The sequence below is a fragment of the Bos mutus genome, chromosome 10 (assembly GCF_027580195.1).
Source record: "Bos mutus isolate GX-2022 chromosome 10, NWIPB_WYAK_1.1, whole genome shotgun sequence".
Lineage (NCBI taxonomy): Eukaryota > Metazoa > Chordata > Mammalia > Artiodactyla > Bovidae > Bos > Bos mutus.
In genome coordinates this window covers 41754787-41780990 of record NC_091626.1, presented here as the reverse complement: position 1 = coordinate 41780990, position 26204 = coordinate 41754787, and the positions used below count along the sequence as shown (strand labels likewise).

At 39.4% G+C, this 26204-nt stretch overlaps 1 protein-coding gene across 2 annotated transcripts; it reads right to left on the bottom strand.

Annotated features, from left to right (window-relative positions):
- Nucleotides 1-10404: 10404 nt before the first annotated feature.
- On the bottom strand, nt 10405-25319 carry GMFB (glia maturation factor beta). 2 transcript variants are annotated; one of them, XM_070377813.1, is made up of 7 exons: nt 25183-25319; nt 20098-20194; nt 18623-18672; nt 17907-17956; nt 17123-17208; nt 16051-16124; nt 10405-14134 (listed from the first exon to the last, which is right to left on the bottom strand). In XM_070377813.1, exons 1-7 carry the CDS (start codon nt 25183-25185, stop codon nt 14063-14065), a joined length of 432 nt encoding a protein of 143 aa, XP_070233914.1. In that variant the 5' UTR covers nt 25186-25319; the 3' UTR covers nt 10405-14062. The 2 variants fall into 2 exon arrangements, with proteins under 2 accessions (XP_070233914.1, XP_005905115.1); XM_005905053.3 differs by having other exon boundaries at nt 17123-17205.
- Between the last annotated feature and the right edge of the window lie 885 nt (nt 25320-26204).

Sequence of the window (26204 nt, the reverse complement as noted above, 5' to 3'; positions counted from 1 at the left end):
CCAATCAACAAAGTCAATTATAAAATAAATAAAAGTTTCAAAATACAAAAAACACCAAAATAAGGAAATTGAAACACTCCCAGTTAAAAAAAAAAAGACAAAGGATACATAAGTACATTGAAAACTCTCTAAAATCAGTAATAAACCCCAAACAGATAAATGGAAAAAGGGTAGTATCACATAGTTTACAGCTGCAGTTGATTAACAAACATGAGAAAATAGTCAGCTTTCTCTAGTAATCAAAGAAAAAGCCAATTTTAAAATAAAGATAGCCATTTTATTAAATCAAATTAGGTAGTACTTTAAGTAAAGGAAAACATTTTGTATTGGCAAGGGTCCCTTGTCCATAGCCATTGGGATCCCAGCTCAGGATAATAACCCTCTTGAAAATCACTCAAAGCACGGAAAAGCCTTTTGCACAAAAAATATCCCTAGCAATGGTATTGGAAACCACCAGAATATCCCAACAATAAAAGAATTGTTAACTAAACCATGACATATGAACTAGAAAAATATTATAAATTTATCTAATTATGTTTATAAATAGTACCTTTTTAAATGGGAAATGTATATATTATATTACTCATACAATTGGATACATACTATATACAATTATCTTTCTGAAATACATGGGAAATGATTGAAAGGAAACTAATGTATATTAAAATCCTTCTTTCCAGCTGTATTGAGATATTATTGACTTATACATAAATTTAAGATATACAACATGAATATTTGATGCAAATATATTGCAATATTAACCCAATAAGGTTCGTTAACACCTTCGTCATCTCCACATAATTACCATTTTCTCTTAACAGTACATCAATACATTCAAGTACATAACACAGTACTATTAATTACAGCCACCATGCTGCACATTAAATCTTAATCATCTTATAGCTGGAAGTTTATATCCTCTGATCAAAATCTGCCCATTTCCCACCACCACCCCACCCCCAGCCCCTGGCAACTTCCGTTCTACTCTCTATGAGTTCAGCTGTTTTAGATTCTACACGCAAGTAAAATCATACACTCTTTGTCTTTCTCTGTCTGATTTCACTTAGCATAATGCCGTCAAGGTCCCTGACTATTGTTGCAAAAGATCAAATTTTCTTTTTTATGGATGAATAATCTTCTGCTGGGTGTGTGTGATATTTTTTTATCCATTCATCCATCAGTGGATGCTCAGGTGGTCTCCATGCATTGGCTATTATAAATAATGCTGCAATCAACATGGGGGTGCACATGTCTCTTTAGGAAAGTAATTTCTTTACCTTTGGATAACTGAAGTGGAATTGCTAACTCATACAGTAATTCTATTTTTAATTTTTTGAAGAATATCCACACTGTTTCCTATAGTAGCTATATCAGTATACATTTCCACCAACAATACGCAAGTGTTCCCCTTTTCTCCACATCCTTGCTAATGGTTTTTACCTCTTTTTTATGATGGCTATTCTAACAGGCACCTTCCCAGGTGCCACAGTGGTAAAGAATCTGCCTGCCAATGCAGGAGACCCTGATTCAATCCCTGGGTCGGCAAGATCCCCTAGAGAAGGAAATAGCAACCTGCTTCAGTATTCTTACCTGGAAAATCCCATGGACAGAGGAGCCTGGCAGGCTAGGTTGGACATGACTGAGCACACACATATTCTAAGTGGCCCAGGGTGATATCTCATTGTGATTTCTATTTACATTTCCCAGATGACTGGTAATATTGAGCATCTTTTCTTGTACCTGTTGGCCATCTGTGTGTCATCTTTGGAGAAAAGTCTTTCAAGTCCTTTGCCCATTTTTTAATAGAATTGTTTGAGGTTTTTTGCTGCTGGGTTGTATGAGTTCCTTATTGGTTGTTGTTCAGTTGCTCAGTTGTGCCCAACTCTTCGCGACCCCATGGACTGCAACCAGGCTTTCCTGTCCTTCATCATCTCCCAGAGCTTGCTCAAACTCATGTCCACTGAGTTGGTGATACCATCCAACTATCTCATCCTCTAATGGCCTCTTCTCCTGCCTTCAATCTTCCCCAACATCAGGGTCTTTTCTGATGAGTCAGCTCTTCACGTTATGTGGCGAAAGTATTGGAGCTTCAGCTTCAGCCTTTCCAATGAATATTCGGGATTGATTTCTTTTAGGATTGACTGGTTTGATCTCCTTGCAGTCCAAGGGACTCTCAAGAGTCTTCTCCAACACCACAGTTCAAAAGCATCAATTCTTTGGTGTTCAGCCTTCCTTATGTATGCTGCCTATTAATCCCTTGTCAGATAGTTGGTTTGCAAATATTTTTTCCTATTCTGTAGGCTGCCATTCCATTTTGCTAATTGTTTCTTTTGCTGTGCAGAAGCTTTTAGCTGATGTTGTCCCTCTTGTTTATTTTTTATTTTGTTGCTTACACTTTTTGGTGTCATATCCAAAAACTGTTGCCAAGACCAAAGTCAAGGAGCTTTTTCTCTGTGTTTTCTTCTAGGAGTTTTATAGTTTCAGGTCTTATATTTAAGTCTTTAACTCATATCAAGTTAATTTTTGTAAGTGGTGTTAGATAGGGGTCCAATGTCATTCCTTTACATGTGAATATCCAGTTTTTCCAACATTATTTATTGAAGAGACTATCCCTTCCTTGTTAATTAATATTTTTGTCAAATATTAGAGTTCAACAGGCAACAGACTCTTAACAGCACATTGAAGGTAGAAGGTGGAGGAGCAATGACTTTAAAATTCTGAGGGAAAGTGATTTCTACCCTACAATTTAATACCCAGAAAAGAGATGACACTCTAAATTCAAATGACTTGAGGAAGATTTGAAGAAGGACTATTAATTACTAAAGAGTGGGAAGCGATACTGCAGTCCTAAAATCTTTGCTGTTTCCACCACCAGGCCCAAGGATAGAGAGAAGGTAGTGGTTATCAGGATTCAGAGAAAAGCATATCATACGGCAAGAACTACCATGGAGTGCAGGAATGATTTTTTGGCCACACAGCGTGTGGAATCTTAGTTCCCTGATCAGGGGCAAACCTGAGCACCCTGCCTTGGAAGCAGGAGTCACAACCATTGGACAGCCAGGGAAGTCCTAGAAATGATTTTCAATGGAGGTCTGTACCCTGGAGAAGAAACCCTAATGGAGTGACTGAGAGAATACTCTCCCTTCACTCTCTATCCTCCTTAAAGACTGGCTGAACTCAAGAATAAACCAAAAGGCAAGGGAACCAGTTTATATAGTTCCTAAAGATCAGCCTCCTGAGGGCAGAGACCAGGGTGGGGAAAGGAAGAAACAAAAAACACCTGGCTCACCAGCCAAACCACAAATCAACTGTGAGTACGGAGGAAAAACACTTTCAGAAACATGAAAGCTCTCCTCCCACAAGCCATGAGCCTCAGCGTAATGAGTTAATAAGATAAGGAATATGTGGGTTCTATCCAAGGGGCTTCAACTAACGAACAAGAGCAGGAAACTTCAGGACAACAGCTGGCCTCATGCCTCTAGAGCATCCAGTGCGTGTGCAGATTTAGAAAGAGAATGGGAGGCGGGGAAGCAGGGCTCCGAGGAGGAAAGGAGAACGACAGATTTTCTTACGTGCTGAAGCATTTGGAAGCATTGCTCTAGGCATTTGATTAATCTGTTGGGGTATTTGGGGGAGGGAATAGCAATGGACACATTAAAAAAAAAAAAAAAAAAGAAAGATGGGGGAAATGATCATTATTAATCCAGTAAAAGCAAAAGTTGTAGAAAAAGTAATCATGAAGAAACCCCCAAAAGTTACCTTAAAATCCAAAGGATGACCCCTAGGAAAGAATCATCATCTGAATACTTACCCTACTCTTGGAACCACAGCTAGTTGGTGTTAAACAAAGAAGCAGTGACATCCAGAAGCAACCTATCCACCAGCAGCATGAGATGCTCAAAGAAAGAAACCCAACCAGAAGAATAGTCAGCTTGATCTGGGCAGGCACATAAGCGAACACCCTGCCTGTCTCCTCCCTCCCCCATCAGCAAACAAGGGGGTGATTGAAAGCCGCAGAGCAAGGGGACTGAGGCCAGGCACTCCCCCCAACCCCCCCCAACCCCCCCTCCCGCCAACCCCCAGTCACAAGTTTAGCCTGCGCTGAGATGGAATTTTTAAAAGGAACAGACCTGCATCTGAGTATCAGAACAGAAACTTTGAACAACTAAGGGACTGACATATTATGGAAATGTTATATCATTAAGGAAGCTTTCTAACTGGGGGGAAAAGAGAAGCTTGACAGGGAACAGAGATAGTCGTTTTTAAAAACAACCAAAAATTTGTTATACCATTCCATTTGAGAAGACTTCATCAGACCAGTTACATAAATTAGAAAAATATCAGATGGTGGTTAAGTGCTGTCTGGAGAATGGGAACAGATGGAATGTGAGTGTGAATGTGTTGCCACCTTAGGAAGGATGATAGGAAAGCCTCTGAGTGACACCATTTAAACTCAGTTCAGAAAAAAAGGGTTCAGCCACAGGAATGTTGCAGGGGATGTGGTGAGGAGTAGACACGGGGAGTAGGCAATCTTCCCAAGAAGCTACAGCAAGTAAGAAAGGCTGAGCTTGCTATTATAGAAGGACAAAAATTAGGCAGCTTGGCTCAGATGTAGCAGGCTAGAACAGGAGAGAATGAGACCAGAAAGGTATGCAGAGCTAGATCTGAGAGCTGACCCTGAGGTCAGAAGCAAATTCTAACCCCTTCCCCACTTCACCAACAGCAGCAAGGCAAAGACACATGTTTTTTATAGGTCAGATATGGGTCCTGAGGAAGGGAACCGAACCAGGGACCCTGCTCAAGATGCCAGACTGGAAAAACAAAGGGAGAGTAACATGTTGACTCCTAGAAGCCAAGAGCTGGGAGGGAAGTTGTAAAGTCACCAGCTCTAGGAGGAGGACCTGAGTCAAGTATCTTGCAGCCAAAGCCTCCACTGGCGGAATTGGTAAGGAACCCACAAAATCATTTCATGAGGGAAAAGAGTTAGTATTTGACACTGATCACCCCAGAGGGCACCAACTCCGGATAACATTTCCACCAGAACAATAAGTCATTTTCTGCTTCCTTTCTGCCCCTTTCCTCTAATCCCCAAAGACCCAGAGAGACTAGTGAATGGAGGAGGAAAGCAAGGCAGTGATGAGGGACAGGCCACACCCCGAGCCCCATGGCTGCGGGTTTCCCAGCCTAAAGGAGGTGGAGTGGAGGCAAAGGAGAGGGAAGACAGGGAGCTTTAAAGAAAGTAAGATGTTGAAGTTTTGACATTAGATTGGAATTTTTATTACCTGAAAAACTGAGCATAATTCTTTAATTCTTTTTTTAAAATACTTATTTGGCTGCTCTGTGTCTTAGTTGCCGCATGTGGGATTTTTAGTTGCAGCAACTGGGATCTAGTCTCCTGACCAGGGATTGAACCCGAGCCTCCTGCATACACTGGGAACATGGAATTTTAGCCTATGGACCACCAGCAAAGTCCTATTTCCATAATTCTTAACAGTGACCTGAAATGCTATGGAGTCAGAGAAGTCCTCCAGAGACAAGGGAAGAGATATACAAAAATGTCACTGGGTTTCTCCAAGTGGTAGATCTTTTCTACCTTTGGCTTATTTGTACTTTCTTCAGTTCAGTTCAGTCACTTAGTCACATCCGACTCTTTGCGACCCCATGGACTGCAGCACACCAGGCTTCCCTGTCCATCACCAACTTCCAGGGGTTGCTCAAACTCATGTCCATCAAGTTGGTGATGCCATCCAACCATCTCCTCCTCTGTCATCCCCTTCTCCTCCTGCCTTCAATATTTCCCACCATCAGGGTCTTTTCCAATGAATCAGTTCTTCTCATTAGGTGGCCAAATTATTGGACTTTCAGCCTCAGCATCAGTCCTTCCAATAAATATTCAGGACCAATTTCCTTTAGGATTGACTGGTTGGATCTCCTTGCAGTCCAAGGGATTCCCAAGTCTTCTCCAACACCACAATTCAAAAGCATCAATTCTTCAGCACTCACCTTTCTTTATAGTCCAACTCTCACATCCATACATGACCACTGGAAAAACCATAGCTTTGACTAGATGGACCTTTCTCGGCAAAGTAATGTCTCTGCCTTTTTAAAAATATGCTGTCTAGGTTGGTGATAGCTTTTCTTCCAAGGAGCAAGCATCTTTTAATTTCATGGCTGCAGTCACCATCTGCAGTGATTTGGGAGCCCCCAAAATAAAGTAATAAACTGTTTTTTTTTTTACTGTTACTGTTTCCATTGTTTCCCCTTCTGTTTGGCACGAAGTGATGGGACCCGATGTCATGATCTTAGTTTCCTGAATGTTGAGTTTTAAGCCAGTTTTTTTCACTCTCCTCTTTCACTTCCAGCGAGAGGCTCTTTATTTCTACTCTTTCTGCCACAAGGGTGGTATCTGCTTATTTATACTTTCTAATTTTTCTCTAATGATATTAGTTGTTCAAGTTTCTTTTGTGTGTTTAAGATGCTATATGTTTGGTTCAATGGACAGCAGGCGTCATGGTTTACATGGCATTTCGGATGCTTTTTGAAGACTACTGATTTTGGCAGGCAGCAGCAGGGTAGGCAAGTGTTTCTGTCGGTGGGGGATGAGACCAGGGCATGTTTGTACACAAGTTGGGCTGGAGATAGCGTAACTATAGGGAGAGGGGCAGATGAAAACAAAGGTCGTGCTGGAGGTAGGTACTTTATGCAAGTGAACAGACATATCCGTATTAAAAGTAATGGAGGCTTTCTAGGAAGGATAGACACGCAAAGGAACCCAGAAAAAGATGACCAAACAACCAGGCCTCAGAAAGGTGGGGAGCACTGAAGAGTGGCCCTGGATCAAAGGGGGCTCCAGGAATCTAGAAGTCAGGAGACAGCCCTTCAGGGCTCCATCTTTAACATGATTCAGCTGCTGGCTGTATACTTGCTTCATTCTATACTTCCCAGCTGGCATCTTCTTTCCCTCTACTCTGTAGGTTGCACTTGGCTTCTTCTCCATCTAATAGCATTCTTTGAAGCTCAGTTCCCACTGCTAACAACCTTATTCAAGAGAATGAGAACATGGTCCTGTTATCAGGAATTGAACTATTCATTATAAAGTACAAGATGAACAGTGGGAAAGCAATTGGCCCAGCTCAGTGTTTGGTACCAGTTAGGCAACATCTCGGCAACAGACTCCAGTATTCTTGCCTGCAAAATCCCATGAACAGAGGAGCCTGGGGGGTTACAGTCCATGGGGTCACAAAGAGTCAGATACAACTGAGCACACACACACACATGCAACAACAGCCACTGAGGCAGGTGGCTCTGGGGACAAATCTTGTGTGTACTGAGGATCGGGAGGGAGCTAAGGACAGGAAAGCACCACCATGTGGGACAAATCATGGCTGCCTAGACTTGCCCCTTCAGCAAGATCAGTGGCGGGGATGTTTCTACCTAACAAAGGTCTGTGGCATATCGGGATGTGCTATCCATTACTGGGATGTGCTGTTCCTAGCTATGAAAAGAAGAGAAGCGAAAGGCAAAGGAGAAAAGGAAAGATATACCTATTTGAATGCAGAGTTACAAAGAATAGCAAGGAGAGATAAGAACGCCTTCCTCAGTGATCAATGCAAAGAAATAGAGGAAAACAATAGAATGGGAAAGACTAGAGATCTCGTCAAGAAAATTAGAGATACCAAAGGAACATTTCATGCAAAGATGGGCTCAATAAAGGACAAAAATGGTATGGACCTAACAGAAGCAGAAGATATTAAGAAGAGGTGGCAAGGATACACAGAACTATACAAAAAAGACCTTCATGACCTAGATACGTACCTAGAGCCAGACATCCTGGAATGTGAAGTCAAGTGGGCCTTAGGAAGCATCACTATGAACAAAGCTAGTGGAGGTGATAGAATTCCAGTTGAGCTATTTCAAATCCTAAAAGATTATGCTGTCCAAGTGCTGCACTCAATATGCCAGCAAATTTGGAAAACTCAGCAGTGGCCACAGGACTGGAAGTCAGTTTTCATTTCAATCCCAAAGAAAGGCAATGCCAAAGAATGCTCAAACTACTGCACAATTGCACTCATCTCACATGCTAGCAAAGTAATGCTCAAAATTCTCCAAACCAGGCTTCAACAGTACATGAACCATGAACTTTCAGATGTTCAAGCTGGTTTTAGAAAAGGCAGAGGAACCAGAGATCAAATTGCCAACATGGGTTGGTTCATCGAAAAAGCAAGACTTCAAGAAAAACATCTATTTTTATTGACTATGCCAAAGCCTTTGACTGTGTGGATCACAATAAACTGTGGAAAATTCTGAAAGAGATGGGAATACCAGACCACCTGACACACCTCCTGAGAAACCTGTATGCAGGTCAAGAAGCAACAATTAGAACCGGACATGGAACAACAGACTGGTTCCAAATCGGGAAAGGAGTACGTCAAGGCTGTATATTGTTGCCCTGCTTATTTAACTTATATGCAGAGTACATCATGAGAGACGCTGGGCTGGATGAAGCACAAGCTGGAATCAAGATTGCCGGGAGAAATATCAGTAACCTCAGATATGCAGATGACACCACACTTATGGCAGAAAGCGAAGAACTAAAGAGCCTCTTGAACAAAGTGAAAAGGAGAGTGAAAAAGTTGGTTTAAAACTCAACATTCAAAAACTAAGATCATGGCATCTGGTCCCATCACTTTATGGCAATTAGATGGGGAAGCAGAAACAGGGACAGACTTTATTGTTTTGGGCTCCAAAATCACTGCAGATGGTGACTGCAGTGACACTTGCTCTTCAGAAGAAAAGCTATGACCAACCTAGACAGCATATTAAAAGGCAGAGACATTACCAACAAACGTCTGTCTAGTCAAAGCTGTTTTTTCCAGTAGTCATGTATGGATATGAGAGTTGGACTATAAAGAAAGATGAGCACAGAAGAACTGATGCTTTTGAAATGTGTTGTTGGATAAGACACTTGGAAATCCCTTGGACTGCAAGGAGATCCAACCAGTCAATCCTAAAGGAAATCAGTCTTGAATATTCATTGGAAGGACTGATGCTAAAGTTGAAACTCCAGTACTTTGGCCACCTGATGCAGAGAACTGACTCATTTGAAAAGACGCTGATGCTGGGAAAGATTGAGGGCAGGAAGAGAAGGGGACGACAGAGGATGAGATGGGTGGATGGTATCACCAACTCAATGGACACGAGTTTCAGTAACTCCAGGAGTTGGTGATAGACAGGGAGGCCTGGCGTGCTGCAGCCTATGGGGTCTCAGAGTCAGACATGACTGAGCGAGTGAACTGAACTGAAGTTTCCATTACCCACTGCAGGAATGGGTCAAAATACTGCAGGACTTAATTCCATAGTAACAGAATCTATAGTCAATCCTATAAGTAATAGTGACTAAAAGCCACACACACACACACACAGCCTTCTTCCTGCTTTTCTGGGTACTACAAGGTGACTCTTGGATGCAACCAAGACATTCTTTTTCTTCCCTGTAATTGGAAAAAAAAGGTTACCTCAGCAGAGAACTTTCAGGATAAGAGAACTGTGAAAACTCCCTGAAGCTCCATGATAAGATCTTTAACTGGCTTTTCCACATAGTTAAAAATGTACTGCACAAGGAGAGACTATCCACTCAGGGTGTGCCCTCATGCAGATGAGAGTGGGCTTTCACTGTGAGGGTAAGCGATTAGAAATGCTTTTTGCTGCTGAAAACTGAAAAGGACAAAAAGACAGTGAAGGTGAAAAAATTTTGGAGCTGGCTGGCTGAGCAGCTGAATGGCCAAATTTGAGAAGACACTTCCTCACTCTGGCCAACTGTCCTTGTGAGATTCTTGAGTATTGGAAGGCATAAATAACTCCTTTCACAACTGTCAACAAATTGTGACTCTACTATAACACACAGTCGTCACAAGAGGTATATGGTCAAGTCTGAACACCACGTAAGTATTGTTGATTTGTATTCATTCAATAGACACCCATGATACACAAACTATGGACATTAGTCTGTAATATAGGCAGGATGGCTCTTTATGAATGTTTAATAAATAGTGATATACTATATTCAATAAAATTTCTATTTAATTTGATTTCTTACAAAATATACAGCCCCTCTTAGTTTTCCCTTTGAAAGCAAGGGGTCATCATTTGAAACAATGCCCTCTGCCCGCACAAACTAACCATTTTAGTATCAGACTAAGTTTTAGAAATGTTTATAATCTCATTATATTTCCCCTCCCCTCATCCCACTTTTGCCTAGTAATTTGCTTATTCTGCCTCTCAGTTTTTCCAGATAAAGTAAACAACTGAATTTGTGTGGTTCACACGGATGCCACCATTAAGCCAGTTAGGTAACAGCAACTCTGAAAGAGAAAAGAGGAGAGTAAAAAAATGAAAAGCTAGAAGTCCTTTCATGTTAACATTTTATTTAAACCAGTACAAGCACCATGCTTAACAGAAGACTGTCCAAAATAAACATGCAATATGAACTCGCACAGACTGAAACCTCAGTTTCAGAAGTTGTGCCAGCTGTTGATTTTGTTAAACGATGACAGGAAAACTGTTAAAATTCACAAGACTAAACCATTAATGTTTCAAGCCTCCTGAATGAGATTACATTGGACCATCTAAATCAGTGGGCACTACCCTGGCATGTTAGTGATCTCAAACAATATTCAAGTAATTACACATGTATGAACTATACTCCAAAAAGAAAACACAGTTTCTATCACAACCTTAATGTAGTTGTTTTAAAATATCATAGGAAGATGATCATTGATTTGAAATGTCAAACAGCCTAAGAGGAAACAAAATTTTCAAGAATATTCAACTTGGGACCACTGGTGTTAAGTGGCCCGAGAGATTTACATTCTTCCAGAAATATAAGATTTGTCCAGAAATGTTTGAGACACTTCTTCACATAAGTTGTAAAGGCTCAAATTCTGTAGATTCCAGTATTATCAGTCTATTGAACAAACAGGGAAAGCAACCGTATTAAGAATATTTGAATTGATAGGTTACAAGTCACTCTCTATTTCCACCAAATATCAGCATTTAAACTCTTATGAAAATATCTTTTCATTACTAGTCCACATTATGGATTAACGACACTGCTCATGTTTTAAAGCAGTCCAAATATATTTTTAAGTACACCTTCCTTACTATCTATGTGGATGGGGAACAAGGACAGCCAAATTTAATTTGGCAATACACTCCTTTAACTGGAAAAAATTTTAAGTGTCAGACCAGGATACAGTTTATGGCTACATTTGACTCCTTAAAATAGGAGACAAAAAGGAAGAGAAAAGTGCTGACAGACATTTTGTTACAAAGATCATTTAGTAATGACAATATAAAATTTAGCAACACCCTTTCAAACAAGAGTATGTTTAACCACACTAGGTATTTAGTAAACTTTTTAGAAATAGACAATTTGAACATTTATTTTAGAAGTCAATTAAACAAAAACAGTCAAACAACTTTTTCCCTAATATAATTGCTTCAATACCAGAACAAAGTGAATACTATTCAAAACTCTTGACATTTTGGAATTTCAGCATAGTAACCTGAGAACAGTTTTCTTCATATGTCATTTATGTTGTCACAAAACCATACTAAAAAAACATGCTGTGATTACTAGTCGGTTCTACTCTGACAACATCAGATGCTATGCAGAATGTATGTAAGTCCAACAATTTCAAAACTAATTCTGACTTAGAAGACCATGAAGGAGGTTCCCAGGAAAAAAGCTGCTGCCAAAAAGGAAAGATTAAGACTTAAGGCTGAATGGGAATGGCTGTACCAGGAGTGGAATGTGAAAACTGGAATTATGAAATCTGGAGTTACTAATTGAGAGAAGGCAGAAAAAGAGATTATATAGGAAATATACTTAAAAAAAAAAGAACAATGCAAAAATTTGGTTAGACGAAAGGAAAATTTATATAAAAGTCAGAGAATACTCTAGGGTAAAGGATCTATAACTCTCCCTATAGGACCATGGAAGTAAAAAAATGTTCTATTGATCCCCTAACCTATTGTCTTGCAAAAATACATATTGATATCAATAATGAGTCAGACAAGCTCAGAAAAGCATACCGTTCATCACAGTTCCCCGTTAGAGAACAGGGGAACCAAGAGTTCTGTGTATGAAGGTCAATATTATCTGACATTATAGAGGACTTTCCAATTAAATTAAAAAAAAAAAAACACTTAAAACATGCAAGACAAAAGAAGGAACCTCACTACAAAAACACACTCTTGCAGCCCTAGATTCTCTTATTGCTGTGAACCCGATGAAACAAAATCTCATTTCCTTCATTCAAAAACATTAGAAAAAGTCTCCATTCACTTGGATTACATTTGCATTTATGCAGAATTATAAGCATTTTCCTCCAGTATCAAAATAGCTGTTTAAAGAATTCTTAAACTTCCTGGGTGAAGCTCGCTCTCTCTCTGGAAATTGGAATTAAGAACCCTTCCCATTCAGTTACCAAAGCAAATACCCCTGTAGCACTTCCTCATCTCCAACTAACTTCCTATTGCTTCCTGTTTTTTAGATTAGTGAAGCCAAACAGTGTTGGGAATAGAAGATCCCATATTACAAAAATTCCAACTATCTTTACCTCTTTATTAAAGTTGGCACAGAAACCTCAAAAAAATGCAAAGCACATACGAATGGGAGATACACCAAAATTTAAAAATAAAATGCCTTTGCTAGCTTTGAAATGATTAAGATATTCTTAATATCAGAATTAACTCACCAAATTTGGGTGGTCTTTAGATTCTCAAGACCTTTTGTCAAATTAATGTCAAAAGAATCTTAGTTACTTATATGTTTTTAAAGTACACTATATATCAGAATCCTTGCTTTAAAAATGCCAAGGATACCATCATCTAACAAGACAGGTGTCCAGTTTAGAATAACTTCTGACACTGAGGATATAAGATGAGATTTCTATCAATGCGTTAATGTTATTAACTATGGCCAAGTTTTAAGATAAGCAATTTTTTCCTACGGCACAAAACTAATCACAAATATGTCCCAAACTATAACTTTCAACTGCCATATATTCACCAATGCAAGTAGACAGCTGGAATTTTTAAAATATCAACTTGATTTTACTACAAATTTCAGATACACATATTAGAAAATTGTTTTACTTGGACCCTTTACAAAAGTGTTAATTTCACCAAATCTGGAATACTGGCAGTGTAAAGTCTTCAACTAACTTTAAAGCTAACAAATCAAAGGCACAGTATTAACACATGTAAAATAACTAGTATTCACAGGACAACATTAAAAGGTCCTTTATAAATAAAGTGTTACTAACCTAGACTTAAGATTATTTAGAAATGACATAACTAAAAATGAAGCCCATGATTAGTTACAATCCATCAGTTTCTAAGACTAAAATGCTATTTCCCATGAAGAGAAAACCTAATAGTCATAACTTTATTATAAAATCTAACTTTCAGACCTTAAAAATGAGCAACTGATGAAAAGTTTCTGGACTTGATTAAAAAGATATAGAAAACTAAAGAAGGCATGGAATTGATGGAAAAACTATTTGTAGTGCAGATTATACTACAGTAAATTATTATTCATGGCTCAAAATTCGGTCACTTAAGTCTTTTATCCCAAATTGATTTCAAAGATTTGACAAGTGATAATATGCTATTTTCATATATAAACTGCTAATATCCAGTATTTGTCAAAAGGAGGCAACTGTTGTCTATCACAATCTAATAACCACTTTCCAATGGTGTCTGTAAATAGTAACAAATTCTGAACTGTAAGTTATAGAAATTAGTCACAAGAGTGCAAAAAGTCCCTGGAGAGAAGTAGTCCACCTAACAATTACAAATATAAGGAAACACTTTACAAAGTTTCATTACTATGAAGATGATTTCCTCTTTGTTCAAACTTTGAACAAATGAGAATTTTTCTTTACTGCAGGTAACAAACTGTAAATAACAGTGCATTTTTAGGCATAAATAAGTATTTATGTCTGGTTCCAGTATGGTCAGGTTAATACATAAATACTTTAGAACACAGAAGTTCACATTAGTGGAAAAATCCAAGTTTCTCACGTAGCCATTCTTCAGTTAGGTCTTCGGTATTTCTTATTTCAAATACCTTAAGAAAAAAAAATCAAATATGTTGCATATTTGAGTATTAAATACCAAATTCTCCTTCCTTTCAGTCAACATGGCTTAATCTGTGTAAATTAGATATACCTTCACTTTTTCTTAAATGCGAGGGATTCAGTTACCAAAGTTTAGCAGTCAAGATGGCATAAAATCAAAACTCTCTTAAAAGCACATATCTACAAATGTTCTAAAAGAGTAGTTTTGTAAATATTACCCACTAAAAGAGAGGCCCAAGGGTACTCAACTAAAATCAATCCAGTTAGGAACTCGAAGAATCTGTGCTGATCTTCTACCAAAGGAGGAAACACCAGGCGTTTTAGATTAGTAGTCCATAGCCAAAAACCTCCAGCCAGAATCTGAACACACACAAGCCCACAAAGTAAAATGGGCATAAAAAGATGACGTAATACAGCAGGGAGAATGGGATTTCAGGCTAGATGTTACGAATGAATCCTAGATCTTACATGTATTGATGTGCAACCCTCAGTAAGTCATTCATTACAGTTAAGAACAGTAGTTTCACCATCAACTTACAAAGCTGTGGGGAGGATTCAATCAGATTATATATAAGAGTAACTTGTAAATTGTCATGCCTTAATTTGTGGCTCAGATAGTCTGCCTGCAATGTGGAAGACCTGGGTTCGATCCCTGGGTTGGGAAGATCCCCTGGAGAAGGAAATGGCAACCCACTCCAGTATTCTTGCCTGGAAAATTCCATGGAGGGAGGAGCCTGGTAGGCCACAGTCCATGGGGTCGCAAAGAGTCAGACACGACTAAGCGACTTCACTTTAATTCAAACACTTTAGGGCATGCCTGGGATTAGAACAGACATGAGGCTGTTAGCAGAGCTCCTTTCTAGCCACCCAGAGTCACTTTAGAGTACTCCTATGGTACAAATGAGGGAAAGTAATGTCTATAAGTTGGTGGTATTGGTGACAATCATGTGGGTTAAAGGGAAAAAGCAGAAGGTACTTAAAACCAACCCCTGGGTTAAGCACCCAAGGGGGAAACACTGAGACTGTCCCTAAAATAAAACCTGAAAGAATTATTAAAATTCCAATGATGTAAAATTCTATTTCTAGACCTTAAATGTATATACTTTTTCAACTCAAACTAAAACATGGAAGTTAAAAGTTTGAGAGTAAGTACCATTCTTACCTTTAATTTTCAAAAATGCCATAAAGTAGGAACACATTAAATCTTAAAGCAGGTGTCTTATATGAAACAGAATGTTCTAATTTAATAAAGCTAATAAGCATTCTTGAAAATTTTATTTTAGATTTAGAAACAACACAGTTAACTGCAGAGTATGGAATCCCTGCACAGAATTTGGTTCATTTAGTCTATGGTAAAGGGCTCAGAGAAGCTTCAAATGCTGAATTTACCTACTAGAGATTACATTATGGAAAATTAAAAAGTCTCAAAAGATTGAACAGTTTTCTAAAGTGGCCTACATTTTGAATGTGAGTTCTTATAATCAATGTGTAATTTTCATTCAAAAAACATGTGCTCAGTCATGTCCAACTCTCTGGACCCTCTGGATATAGTCCGCCAGGCTCCTGTCCATGGAATTTTCCAGGCAAGAATACTGGAGTGGGTTGCCATTTCCTCCTCCAGGGGATCCTCCTGACCCAGGGATCGAAACCATGTCTCCTGCAACTTCTGCACTGGTAGGTGGATTCTTTACCACTGAGCCACCTGGGAAGCCCTCAAAAATTGCACTTATGGTTAAATATTTATATCATTCTATTTCCAACTAGTAAAAAAACTCTAGATTACTGCTCTGTTCTAAATAACTTTCACCTACATAAAGAAATACTGAACTCTTCAGATTACTTAGGTATTGCTCCATTTACAAAAAGAAAATACTGTCTCAACAAGTTAGTCAAATATAAATACCACCTTGGTAAGTTCAGCTGTTTGGACTAGCTTATTCTTACTCCCAGCATACATCATCTGTTGTTCAGGCTTACATCCTGGAAGAGAGAGATCAGAGTAGAAATGAGACTTAAATTTTTAAACAGTGATGAGTTTTCATTATTTACTTGATAAAAGACACATTTAGGATTTCCTATGCTATCAAGTTTACAAAAGTCCTGTCTAAATATGTAAGGGCTTGAGAGTGTTATACTGCATACCATCTGCACAAAGAGAAATAGAGGTATTACTAATGAACAAGGCTTTAGGTCAGCAAAAATAAATGAGGCTAGATCTATACAGATCTTGACTTTCAGAGCCTTGCGAATACTTCAAAATTTTTCAGCACTAGCTTTATTGTGACGTTAAATATCAAGATCAGTTTTAGAGATACCTAATACATGTAAGTTTTGGGAGGTAGTTGGGTCAGTGGGGTGAAGAGATTGGCTCTGAAAAACATGTACAGTCTGTTTACATATTAAAAGACACTTCAGCATATTTAAAGTGTTACATATATGATACAAATAACAAAGATCAAGGAGGAGTTCAGTGAGCTGAAAGTTTATTGTGGGCTTGAATGGTGGTGGCAGAGGGAGTTCTGGTGATAATGGATACTTTAAACACCACTAAACCATATTAATATCCAATGTAAGCTACTCTGAGACTATTCTCAAGATTATGGACATATCACTGACAACTACTATTTTAAGGATAAACCAACTATATATCCTAATCCTACACAAAGTTTACATACTTATAAATAAAATTAAAATACAGAAGAAAATGTACTTTTGATATTTTAAAATGTCATTTCAAATTCATTAAAAATACATATACAATTTGACCTAACAACTACACTTCTAGGAATTCAACCTAAAAAAAAGCAAGTTTTTATAGTAACTTCTTTTTAGGGATGCATTCCCATGTGCACGTGTGCACACACACAGTACAATTAATTCAACATTTTCCATCCTTAAAAGAAGCATAAAATTCATCTAGGATAAAAGGTTTAATTTAATCAGAACCAGATATGTACTATTTAAAGAAATTCACTTACCTACAGGACTGGAGAAAATAAAGCACAGAGGGTATGAAACTCTTCCATCATCATGTTGATACTTATAACTATACACAATGAAGGTTTTTCTCAAGTTAAAGAAACTAAAATTATTGCTCTATTTCAGACAAGTACTTATCAACAAAGTTCTGAAGGACAACACACACCTGCTGAGCCAGTGAGTGGCAAATTTCTATCCTATTCATTTAGGTCACTTTCATTATTCATTATCTTGCCACAAAATTATAAATGGGCCCCAAAGACAAATCATAAAATCATACACTCTCACAAATAAATTTATTAAAAGTATAGACTTGATGTGGATTTTTTTCTTTCTCAATTTTTATTATATGCAACAATAAAAGGAATTTAAATAAACAATATCCATCAACTTTTGGGGCCTTTTCCAGTATGTATATACATTTTAATTTGGTCGTGACCATGGTGTAGGGCTACCCAAGGTAGCACCAGTGGTAACAAACCCACCTGCCAATGCAGGAGACATGAGATATGGATGCAGTCTCTGGGTTGGGAAGATCCCCTGGAGGAGGGCATGGCAACCCACTCCAGTATTCTTGCCTGGAAAATCCCATGGACAAAGGAGCCTGGTGAGGCATGGTCTATGCGGTTGCAAAGAGTCAGACATGACAGAAGCAACTTAGCATGCATGGTGTAGAAGAAAATTTTGTAAAAAATGTACCTTAAAATTTGAACAAATGAACTTCATAAATAAAATTTTGACCAGTAAAAATAAAATCTTTTTAAAGCACTAAGAAAAGGATATCGAGGTTGTCGCTCAGGTAGTTCATCTTTAAGTTCATCTGGTGAAATGCCCTAGCACCATAAAGAAAACAACTTTTAACCATTTTCTTATCCATAGATTCTTAAGAGATATACTGAGGACCCATTCTGCTAATAGGTATAAATTCATAACTTTATACCACATCATAACATTTTATCTTACTAAACTGTACATAAGCTGAGGTTATTAAAACCTCAATCCAATGAAAGCCCACCCCAACCCACTCAGCTTAGCTCTGTTAATTAACAAAACATGGGGCTGAGAGGCAGTGTAGTCTATGCTCATGTTCCAACTGTCAGGAAACACCGAGTGAGATAAGCCAACCCCTCAGAGCAACAACAGTATCTGATTCAGGGGGGAAAAGTTAATTTCTTTTCACTCTAAATTGGTTACTTAACTTGACAATCTAAATACTCAGGCTATAGAGAATTACTGGCCAACCAACTTAGAAGCAAGTTTTTATCAGACATGTAGCCCTAACTTCTACTGCTTATGACCTGGATTTCATTAATGCTTTATTGAAGGTGATTATATTAGCAAGACAATCCACTGCATAATAATTAACATGTGCTTTTCATGAATAATGAACACGTACAATGGTTTAGAACTAACTTTAGAAGTACATGTAACTAACGTTACATCTTTTGAGTGATAATAATTACTTAACTATAAAGCTATATTTAGCTGTTTAAACAAACCTCAAGCTCTTCATCCAGCACCACCAGGCGTTTATCCTTATCAATTTTCACTAAAATAAAAATATAGTATGAGTAAACTGTGGTTCTAACATGACCTTGATCTACCCAACCCGCAGATTCCTAGCTCTTTTATTGGTATCCAAAATTAAAACATGAAGAAACACAAGCATACAACTCATTTGCAGTTTTAGTTTATGGTCTGTTAGCTAGCTTTGCTTTTCAAGCAGTCAGCATTTAAAAGCTTTTACCCATAATTCCCAGCACCTAATTTGCTTATTTAGAACTTTATGTCAACTCCTTACATTTACTGTGTATATGAAGAATTTTGCAATTCAAACCCAATCTCTTGGATGATGAGAAAAGGTCTGAAAAGGTCACTGTGACTGAGACTGGCTTATTGAACATGGTTAGAACTACAAGCGAAAAGTGGACAAGGGTCAGGACAGAACAATCACCAGGTTCCCAGCTTCTCAAGAGTCAGGATTTCATGGTGCAGGATGAATGTTCCGAGAAAGTGAATTACCAAAGAGCAGTGATATCTCTATTCAAATACATGTAACACACTCTGAAGCCAAACTGAAATATGTTTAGATAACCTATGCCTCTATTCTTTTCCATCACCCTGAAAGTTACCATTTTTGATTCTGCACTAATTTCATAGTAAATCCTGTGAGACACGATATGATCTCAAATAGCTTTACTCTTTGTGGTAAAATGGAACTGACACACTTTGTCACTTCTAAGAACTGTATGCCCGCGTTGTAGTATTTGTTTGTAAAAGAACCATAATTCAACAAGCTGTCACCGCCTCACCAATTCACATCTTCCAGATGTATCTCTGTTAGTATATATAGTTTTACATTCTCACCCCTTCATTCTTCATCTTTCTAAATCATTACCCACATATTAAATATTACAAAAGAAAGCTACATAACATCACATATAGTTCACACTGGAAGAGGCAATATGCAAATCACTCTTTCCATTATCAAAAGTCAATGACACTTAAAAGTATTCTCCATGAAACTAGAATTCAAGTCTAGAATTGAAGTAAGACCTCAAATCACTTTGAACACAATGCTGAACTTTATCACTTTAGGTGTGGGCAAAGGTTTCTGCTTGAGGATGAATGGCCAGGGTGTTTTTGTCCCCAGATAAGTTAAAGGATGGAACTGGATGGGGCACTACAAATGACCAAGTGCCCAAGACAATGATCATCTTCTCCAGAGCTGTGCCGGCAGTGAGGGGGAGGTGAAACACTCTACCTCTGTTCTCTGACAATAAGTCTTACTTACTTTTTAAAGTGACCTAACAGGTTTGGGGGGTGAGGAGCTGGGTAGGGGGGACAGGGTTGGGAATTAAAACAGAAGGAGACAAATTACTTTCTAAAGGTTCAGGTTATTGGATGCAGCTATAGAATAAAAGGATAAAACCAAACTAAGACCATGGAATGAAGACAATCATGTTTAGCTTACTTATAATAGCAGCATTGTTTGTTTCTTTGCGAAAACGAAACTTTCTCAGCTTTTCCACTAAATCTTCAGCAACATCACAAACCACCAAAGACTCACTCTAGAAAAGAAAAAGTTATCAAATGCCATGACTCCAACATATATGTACACCTTAAAGCTATAAAACTTAATACCTTTAAGAAGGTATATGGTCACGTACAAATGTCATAATTATGTAAAACATAATTATGTATTAACATGAAACACATGAACGCTTAAAGAACTTTTAAATCTACCAAGCTTTGCGTTGGCATTAAATTATTCCCATTTGTTCATCTTATATGTAGGGTATACTTTAACTTCCTCTTTGACTACTAAATATCTCAAAGAACTAGATATGTGCAATTTCATTAGAACTGGAGAGGAAGGGAAGAATATAGGAAGTCAAGGATCATGGCTGTTAGGAAGTATAATATTTTTCACTATGCAGGAAGAACAGGAAAATCATCTTATTGCACTTAAGAGTTAATAAGGCTTTAGTTCATTTTTGAGTCCAGCACAACTATGAAAAACCAAAACTAAGCAAAAGAATGGAAAATAAATCACCATAAGAGTAAAGACCAACTACTATTTTATGTCTTAAGTAACTATGGGAATCAAAAAAAGGGAGCTATTAAGAAATATGAGAGCAAAAGTAGATGAAACAAATATAAAAACTCAAAGAACCTTTTATAAATTATGAAAAAATATTAAGAGACTCTTCTCCAAAAACCTGACAAGGAAATCATCAAAAGCACTCTTCAGTTGGAGTTAGGGTCAGGTGGTACAAATGAATTTTTAATTGCAAGCAGGAAGATGGAAATCTTTTTCTTTAATGTATGCAAGTTCAAATACATAGAAAATTAGAGAAATTCTGTGAAATCTTAAGCACTTAATACTCAGCTTCAACCATTATCAACACATAGCTAATCTTATCTCATCCAAAACCCTCAGAACTGCTCCCATGGACCATCACACAGCAAAGGTCAATAATCATTTTACCTACAAATATTTTAATACATATTAATAAAATGATAATACGTGCCATTGAAAACACAGACAATAATAATTAGTTCAGTTCAGTCACTCTGTCGTGTCCAACTCTTTGCGACTCCATGGACTGCAGCATGCCAGGCCTCAAAGTCCATCACCAACTCCCAGATTTTACTTAAACTCATGTCCACTGAGTGGTGATGCCATCCAACCATCTCATCCTCCGTCCTCCCCTTCTCCTCCCGCCTTCAATCTTTCCCTGCATCAGGGTCTTTTCAAATGAGTCAGTTCTTCACATCAGGTGGCCAAAGTATTGGAGTTTCAGCTGTGAGTGTGCTGCACTCAATATGCGAGCAAACTCAGCAGTGGCCACAGGACTGGAAAAGGTCAGCTTTCATTTCAATCCCAAAGAAAGGCAATGCCAAAGAATGCTCAAACTACCGCACAATTGCACTCATCTCACACGCTAGCAAAGTAATGCTCAAAATTCTCCAAGCCAGGCTTCAACGGTACGTGAACTGTGAAGTTACAGATGTTCAAGCTGGATTTAGAAAAGGCAGAGGAACCAGAGATCAAATTGCCAACATCCGCTGGATCATAGAAAAAGACAGTTCCAGAAAAACATCTACTTCTGCTTTATTGACTATGCCAAAGCCTTTGACTGTGTGGGTCACAACAAACTGTGGGAAATTCTTAAAGAGACAATAATAATATGTCACCTAAAAATAATAATTCTAGTCTTATTCACATAGAGTTCAAAGTTCAAATTTCCCTCTTTTTTTTCTTTTCTTTTTTAACAGTCAGTTTGATTGAGTCAGGTTCCAAACAAGGTCCACATTCTTTGGTTACTTCATATATGGGGTTTCCCCCTCCAATTCTTCAGAAAATTAAGAGTTTTGAGACCAATGCCAAATACAAGTGTCTCATTACAGTCCAAAAGAACTAAGGATTCAAATTTTAAGTTAAAATTAAATAAAAGTCTGCTTTTTCACCCTGTGTTGGGTAAATAAGAGCATATGTTACAACATTAAATGGCCATCAATTTTAAGTTGTCCTTTAAATTCATAACACTGGTAATACATAAGCTGTGATATACCACAGAATGTGCTATTTAGAGTTAGAAAATACACCCCACCAATACATATTTTCCAATAAATTAAGCTCCTGCAGGAGTCATGTATGTCCATCCTTTTACTTCTCTTTAGAGAAAGAAATGCTAAGTCATACGAGGTTCCTACAGTATTCAAGCCTAGTTGGTTTTTTCCTGTCTTTCAAGAAAGACACACAAATCAGAAAACTAGAACTTCCAATCTCTTGTCAACCAAAACCAAAGGCAGAGCCCATTAGTAGAAACTAATAAATACTTTAGATTTTTGTAGGCAAAGAGCAATTTGTCACGACTCTTAAGGTTCTGATACCCAGAGCTGCTTGTGCAATTCTGACACCTTACGGATAGCAAACCAAGTGAAAAACATGCTGTGGTTGAATCTATAAAGCTTTTTTCCCATTCTCACTCCTCCCAATACCATAAGGTCAAAAACTCCTTCCTACAAGAAAAAGAAATGCAACTCAGCCAACTCTAACAGTTTCCAGTTAATAGATGCATTTAAAAATAACACCCTGAAAGCAACACTACACAGTAAATAACACACAAAGTGGGAAGCTTGAACTCAAGTAGTCATTTATTGGATAATCCACACAATGAACATTTAATGAATGTCAGGATGTGCTAAGTGTTAGAAACACAATGATATAAAATAGATTTAAACTGTGGGCCTGACCTAAAAGAGCTTATAAAGTCTATTAGAGAATAGGTCTACATCAAAATCATCAGGCAAAAAAACACACACTTGTTTGTATAACAACTAGGAAAAGAGCTAGGAAAGAGAGAAACTCTATGCTGAGAACTTAATGACTAGCTAAACAGCACAGTTACAGGAAGCCTGCCTGAAAAAGGCATCTAAAGGACCAAAATTGCCTATACAAAGATCCTTTGATTAAAGTGAGCACAGCACATATAAGATAACCAAAGGCCAGCGTGATTCAAGCACAGAGAATGAGCTGTAACACGTACAAGAGGAGGTTGGCAGGTGTTGGACTACATAGGGTGCAGTGGGTCATGTTAAGTATTTTGGTCTCTATATGAGCAAAGGGAAGCCACCAAGGTGTTTTAAGCAGGGAAAAGAATCAGATTTGCATGCAGGAAATAGGCAGAGAGGTTGCAGAGAACAAGACTATTTAACTGGCAAGGCTAATCCAGGTGAGAAGTGAAACACAGCTTAGACATGTTGATGAAAAGAAAGAGAAGTAGGTGAATTTCTGCTAATACTTGTTAACATGTATTAAACACTATAAGAAGACACTGTGCTATGTCCTTTTCATCGATCCTCAGAACAATCCCATTAGATGAGTATTGTATTATCCCAATGTGAAAGAAACTAGGACTAAGAGAGGTTAAGTATCTTCCTCAGAGTTACGCAACTAGGGGAGCCAGGATTCTAGCCAGACAGCCTGACTCTATCTAGCTCACTCTCTGAACCACCACGAAGGACCTGGTGACAGACTGAATACTAGGCAGGGCAGATTAGGAAAAAAGGTGACTCCTAAACTTCTTGCTTATGTAAAACACTTAAATGGTGCTACCTTTCACTGAGTTAAGGAACACTAGGTTTAAGGGGAAGAGATGCATTCTATTTTGGATAAATCGAGTGGGCTTTGAGACACTCAAGTGGGTAAAGGCTTCCTGCCTGCTGCTGCTGCTGCTGCTAAGTTGCTTCAGTCGTGTCCGACTCTATGCGACCCCATAGACAGCAGCCCACCAGGCTCCCCTGTCCCTGGGATTCTCCAGGCAAGAACATTGGAGTGGGTTGCCATTTCCTTCTCCAAGGAGATGCTAACTAGTAGGATATACAAATCTGGGCTGGATCTCAGAAGCAAGGTCTGCAATACAAATTCCCAAGTCATCTATATGCAGGTAGGTGGTAACTGAAGCTATGAGTGTAGGTAAGAAAGGAAGGAGAAAAAATACAGAATGGAAAATGAAGCATTAGGATGGAGCCCAGGATTCCTACTTGTGACGTAGCACAGGGAAGGAGGACTACATGGGACACAGACAGACCCACAACAGGAGAAGCCCTCAGTTCTGTATCTGAGACATCCAAGGAAAGAAAATGCTTCAAAGAGGAGAGCGTTGTCAACACCCAGAATGCAGCTGAAAGATCAGAAAAGATAGATGAGAACTGAAGAGAGAGTCCCTTAGCTTTAGTGACCATGACAATTCGGTGGAAGTGGGTTGAGCAATAAGTGGGAGGTCAGAGAGGAGAACAGTGGGATTTTTGTGTTTTGCTTCTAATGAAAGAAAAGCATATTTTAAAACCCGATGGGAAAGATCCAGGAGATCCTCGTGGGTAATTGATTTAATTCTCCACTATTTTTGAGCGTGGAGTCAAACCAGAGCCCCCAGACCACGAAAGACCAAGCTTTTGACAATCACTGAAAGGTCAAGCGCCAAAGCACTGGGTCAAAAGATTTCCAAGCAAGGATAAGCAGAAATCCATAGCGCCAGGCCAGGAGAAGGAAGAGACAGAGGCTAAGGCGAGGCCGAGAGAATGGAATCAGAATTCGAACCCTCCCCCAAAGGCTGCCAGGCGGAAGGGCTCGGCGCCCACCGACCCCTCAGGCCTGGCCCTGGGCCCTGACAGAGAAGCCAGCGTTTGAGAGAGCCCTCAGTTGGGCCAGACCCCCTGGCCCCTCCGATTTTTCGTCGTAGGGGCTGTGACTCTCCATCCAGAAGGATTCGGTGAGCACGACCCATCCCTACTGGCCGCACCCTAGTCACCGAGCCCGCTAGCTGGGCCAACCGCGGGCCCGGCAGGATGCTGCTGCTCTTGGGCGAGGCGGCAGCGGCGGCGGGCAGAAGACAAGGCTCCGACTGTGGGTACCCGCCAGCAGCCGGCCGGAAGCGGCCGCCGACCCACCCCGGGCGATGCCCGCCGATACCGGCTCTGGCAAACAGGAAAGTCCGACGGGCTGACCCGGCCCTTCGGCCAGCCCCCGCCCTCCCCAGTGGCAACTCACCATTTTCCTTCCGGCCGGCAGTAGCCTTTCGCCGTCCCTCGGGCCCCTTTAAGAATAGCACTGCAGCCGCCTCCCTTCCTGCCCGGCGCCTGGCAGAACCGCCCCCACTGAACGACGCGACAGCGGCAGGCCATCACGTGACGGGGGACGGCGGGTGGCGCGGCTCAAAATTAAATCAGACCGCGAGCGCCCGCCTCCTCCCAACCCTTTAGGGAGGAGGATGTCCTGTTGGATCCGGAGTGAGCGGCAGTGCCAAAAATGCACTCTTAAGATTTAAGTCAGTTTTTGCTTCCTTTTAACGTTCAAGTTCTGAGTGCAGTTTCCTGGTGACATGATTAAGTCCACGATTTCAGTGATAAATAGGAAGGTTATCCCCAGCCTACCTTACAGATTACACACCTAGATACACCTGCCTTCCCTCCCACCCTCTTTGGAATCTTGTGTTCCCCCCGCCGCAACCACCTTCCGGTACTTGGTTAACACATTTGTTTCCTCAGTGGAGTTTATTGAAGTATGATTGAATGATGATTGATGTCTGGATGAGTGCTCTCGTAGTCGTTGCCTAATCGCTCACTAAGAATTAGTTTCTGTAGGAAGTACTGACTGACTCAGTTCAGTTCAGTCGCTCAGTCGTGTCCGACTCTTTGCGACCCCATGGACTGCAGCACGCCAGGCTTCCCTGTCCATCAACACCCGGAGCTTGCTCAAACTAATGTCCAGACAGTCGGTGATGCCATCTAACCATCTCATCCTCTGTCGTCCCCTTCTCCTCCTGCCTTCAATCTTTCCCAGCATCAGAATCTTTTCCAGTGAGTGGCCCTTTGCATCAGGTGGCCAAAGTATTGGAGATTCAGCGTCAGCATCAGTCCTTCCAATGAATATTCAGGACTGATTTCCTTTAGGATGGACTGGTTAGATCTCCTTGCAGTCCAAGAGACTCTCAAGAGTCTTCTCCAACACCACAGTTCAAAAGCATCCGTTCTTCAGCACTCAGCTTTCTTTATAGTCCAACTCTCACATCC

What these genes read in the sequence shown, in the direction of transcription:
- GMFB (XM_070377813.1), bottom strand. An exon ending in AAACAATGCTGCTATTATAA is followed by an intron (nt 18,673 to 20,097) that starts GTAAGCTAAACA and finishes TTTTTATTTTAG; the next exon opens with TGAAAATTGATAAGGATAAA. An exon ending in TGCTGGATGAAGAGCTTGAG is followed by an intron (nt 17,957 to 18,622) that starts GTTTGTTTAAAC and finishes TTATGGTGCTAG; the next exon opens with GGCATTTCACCAGATGAACT.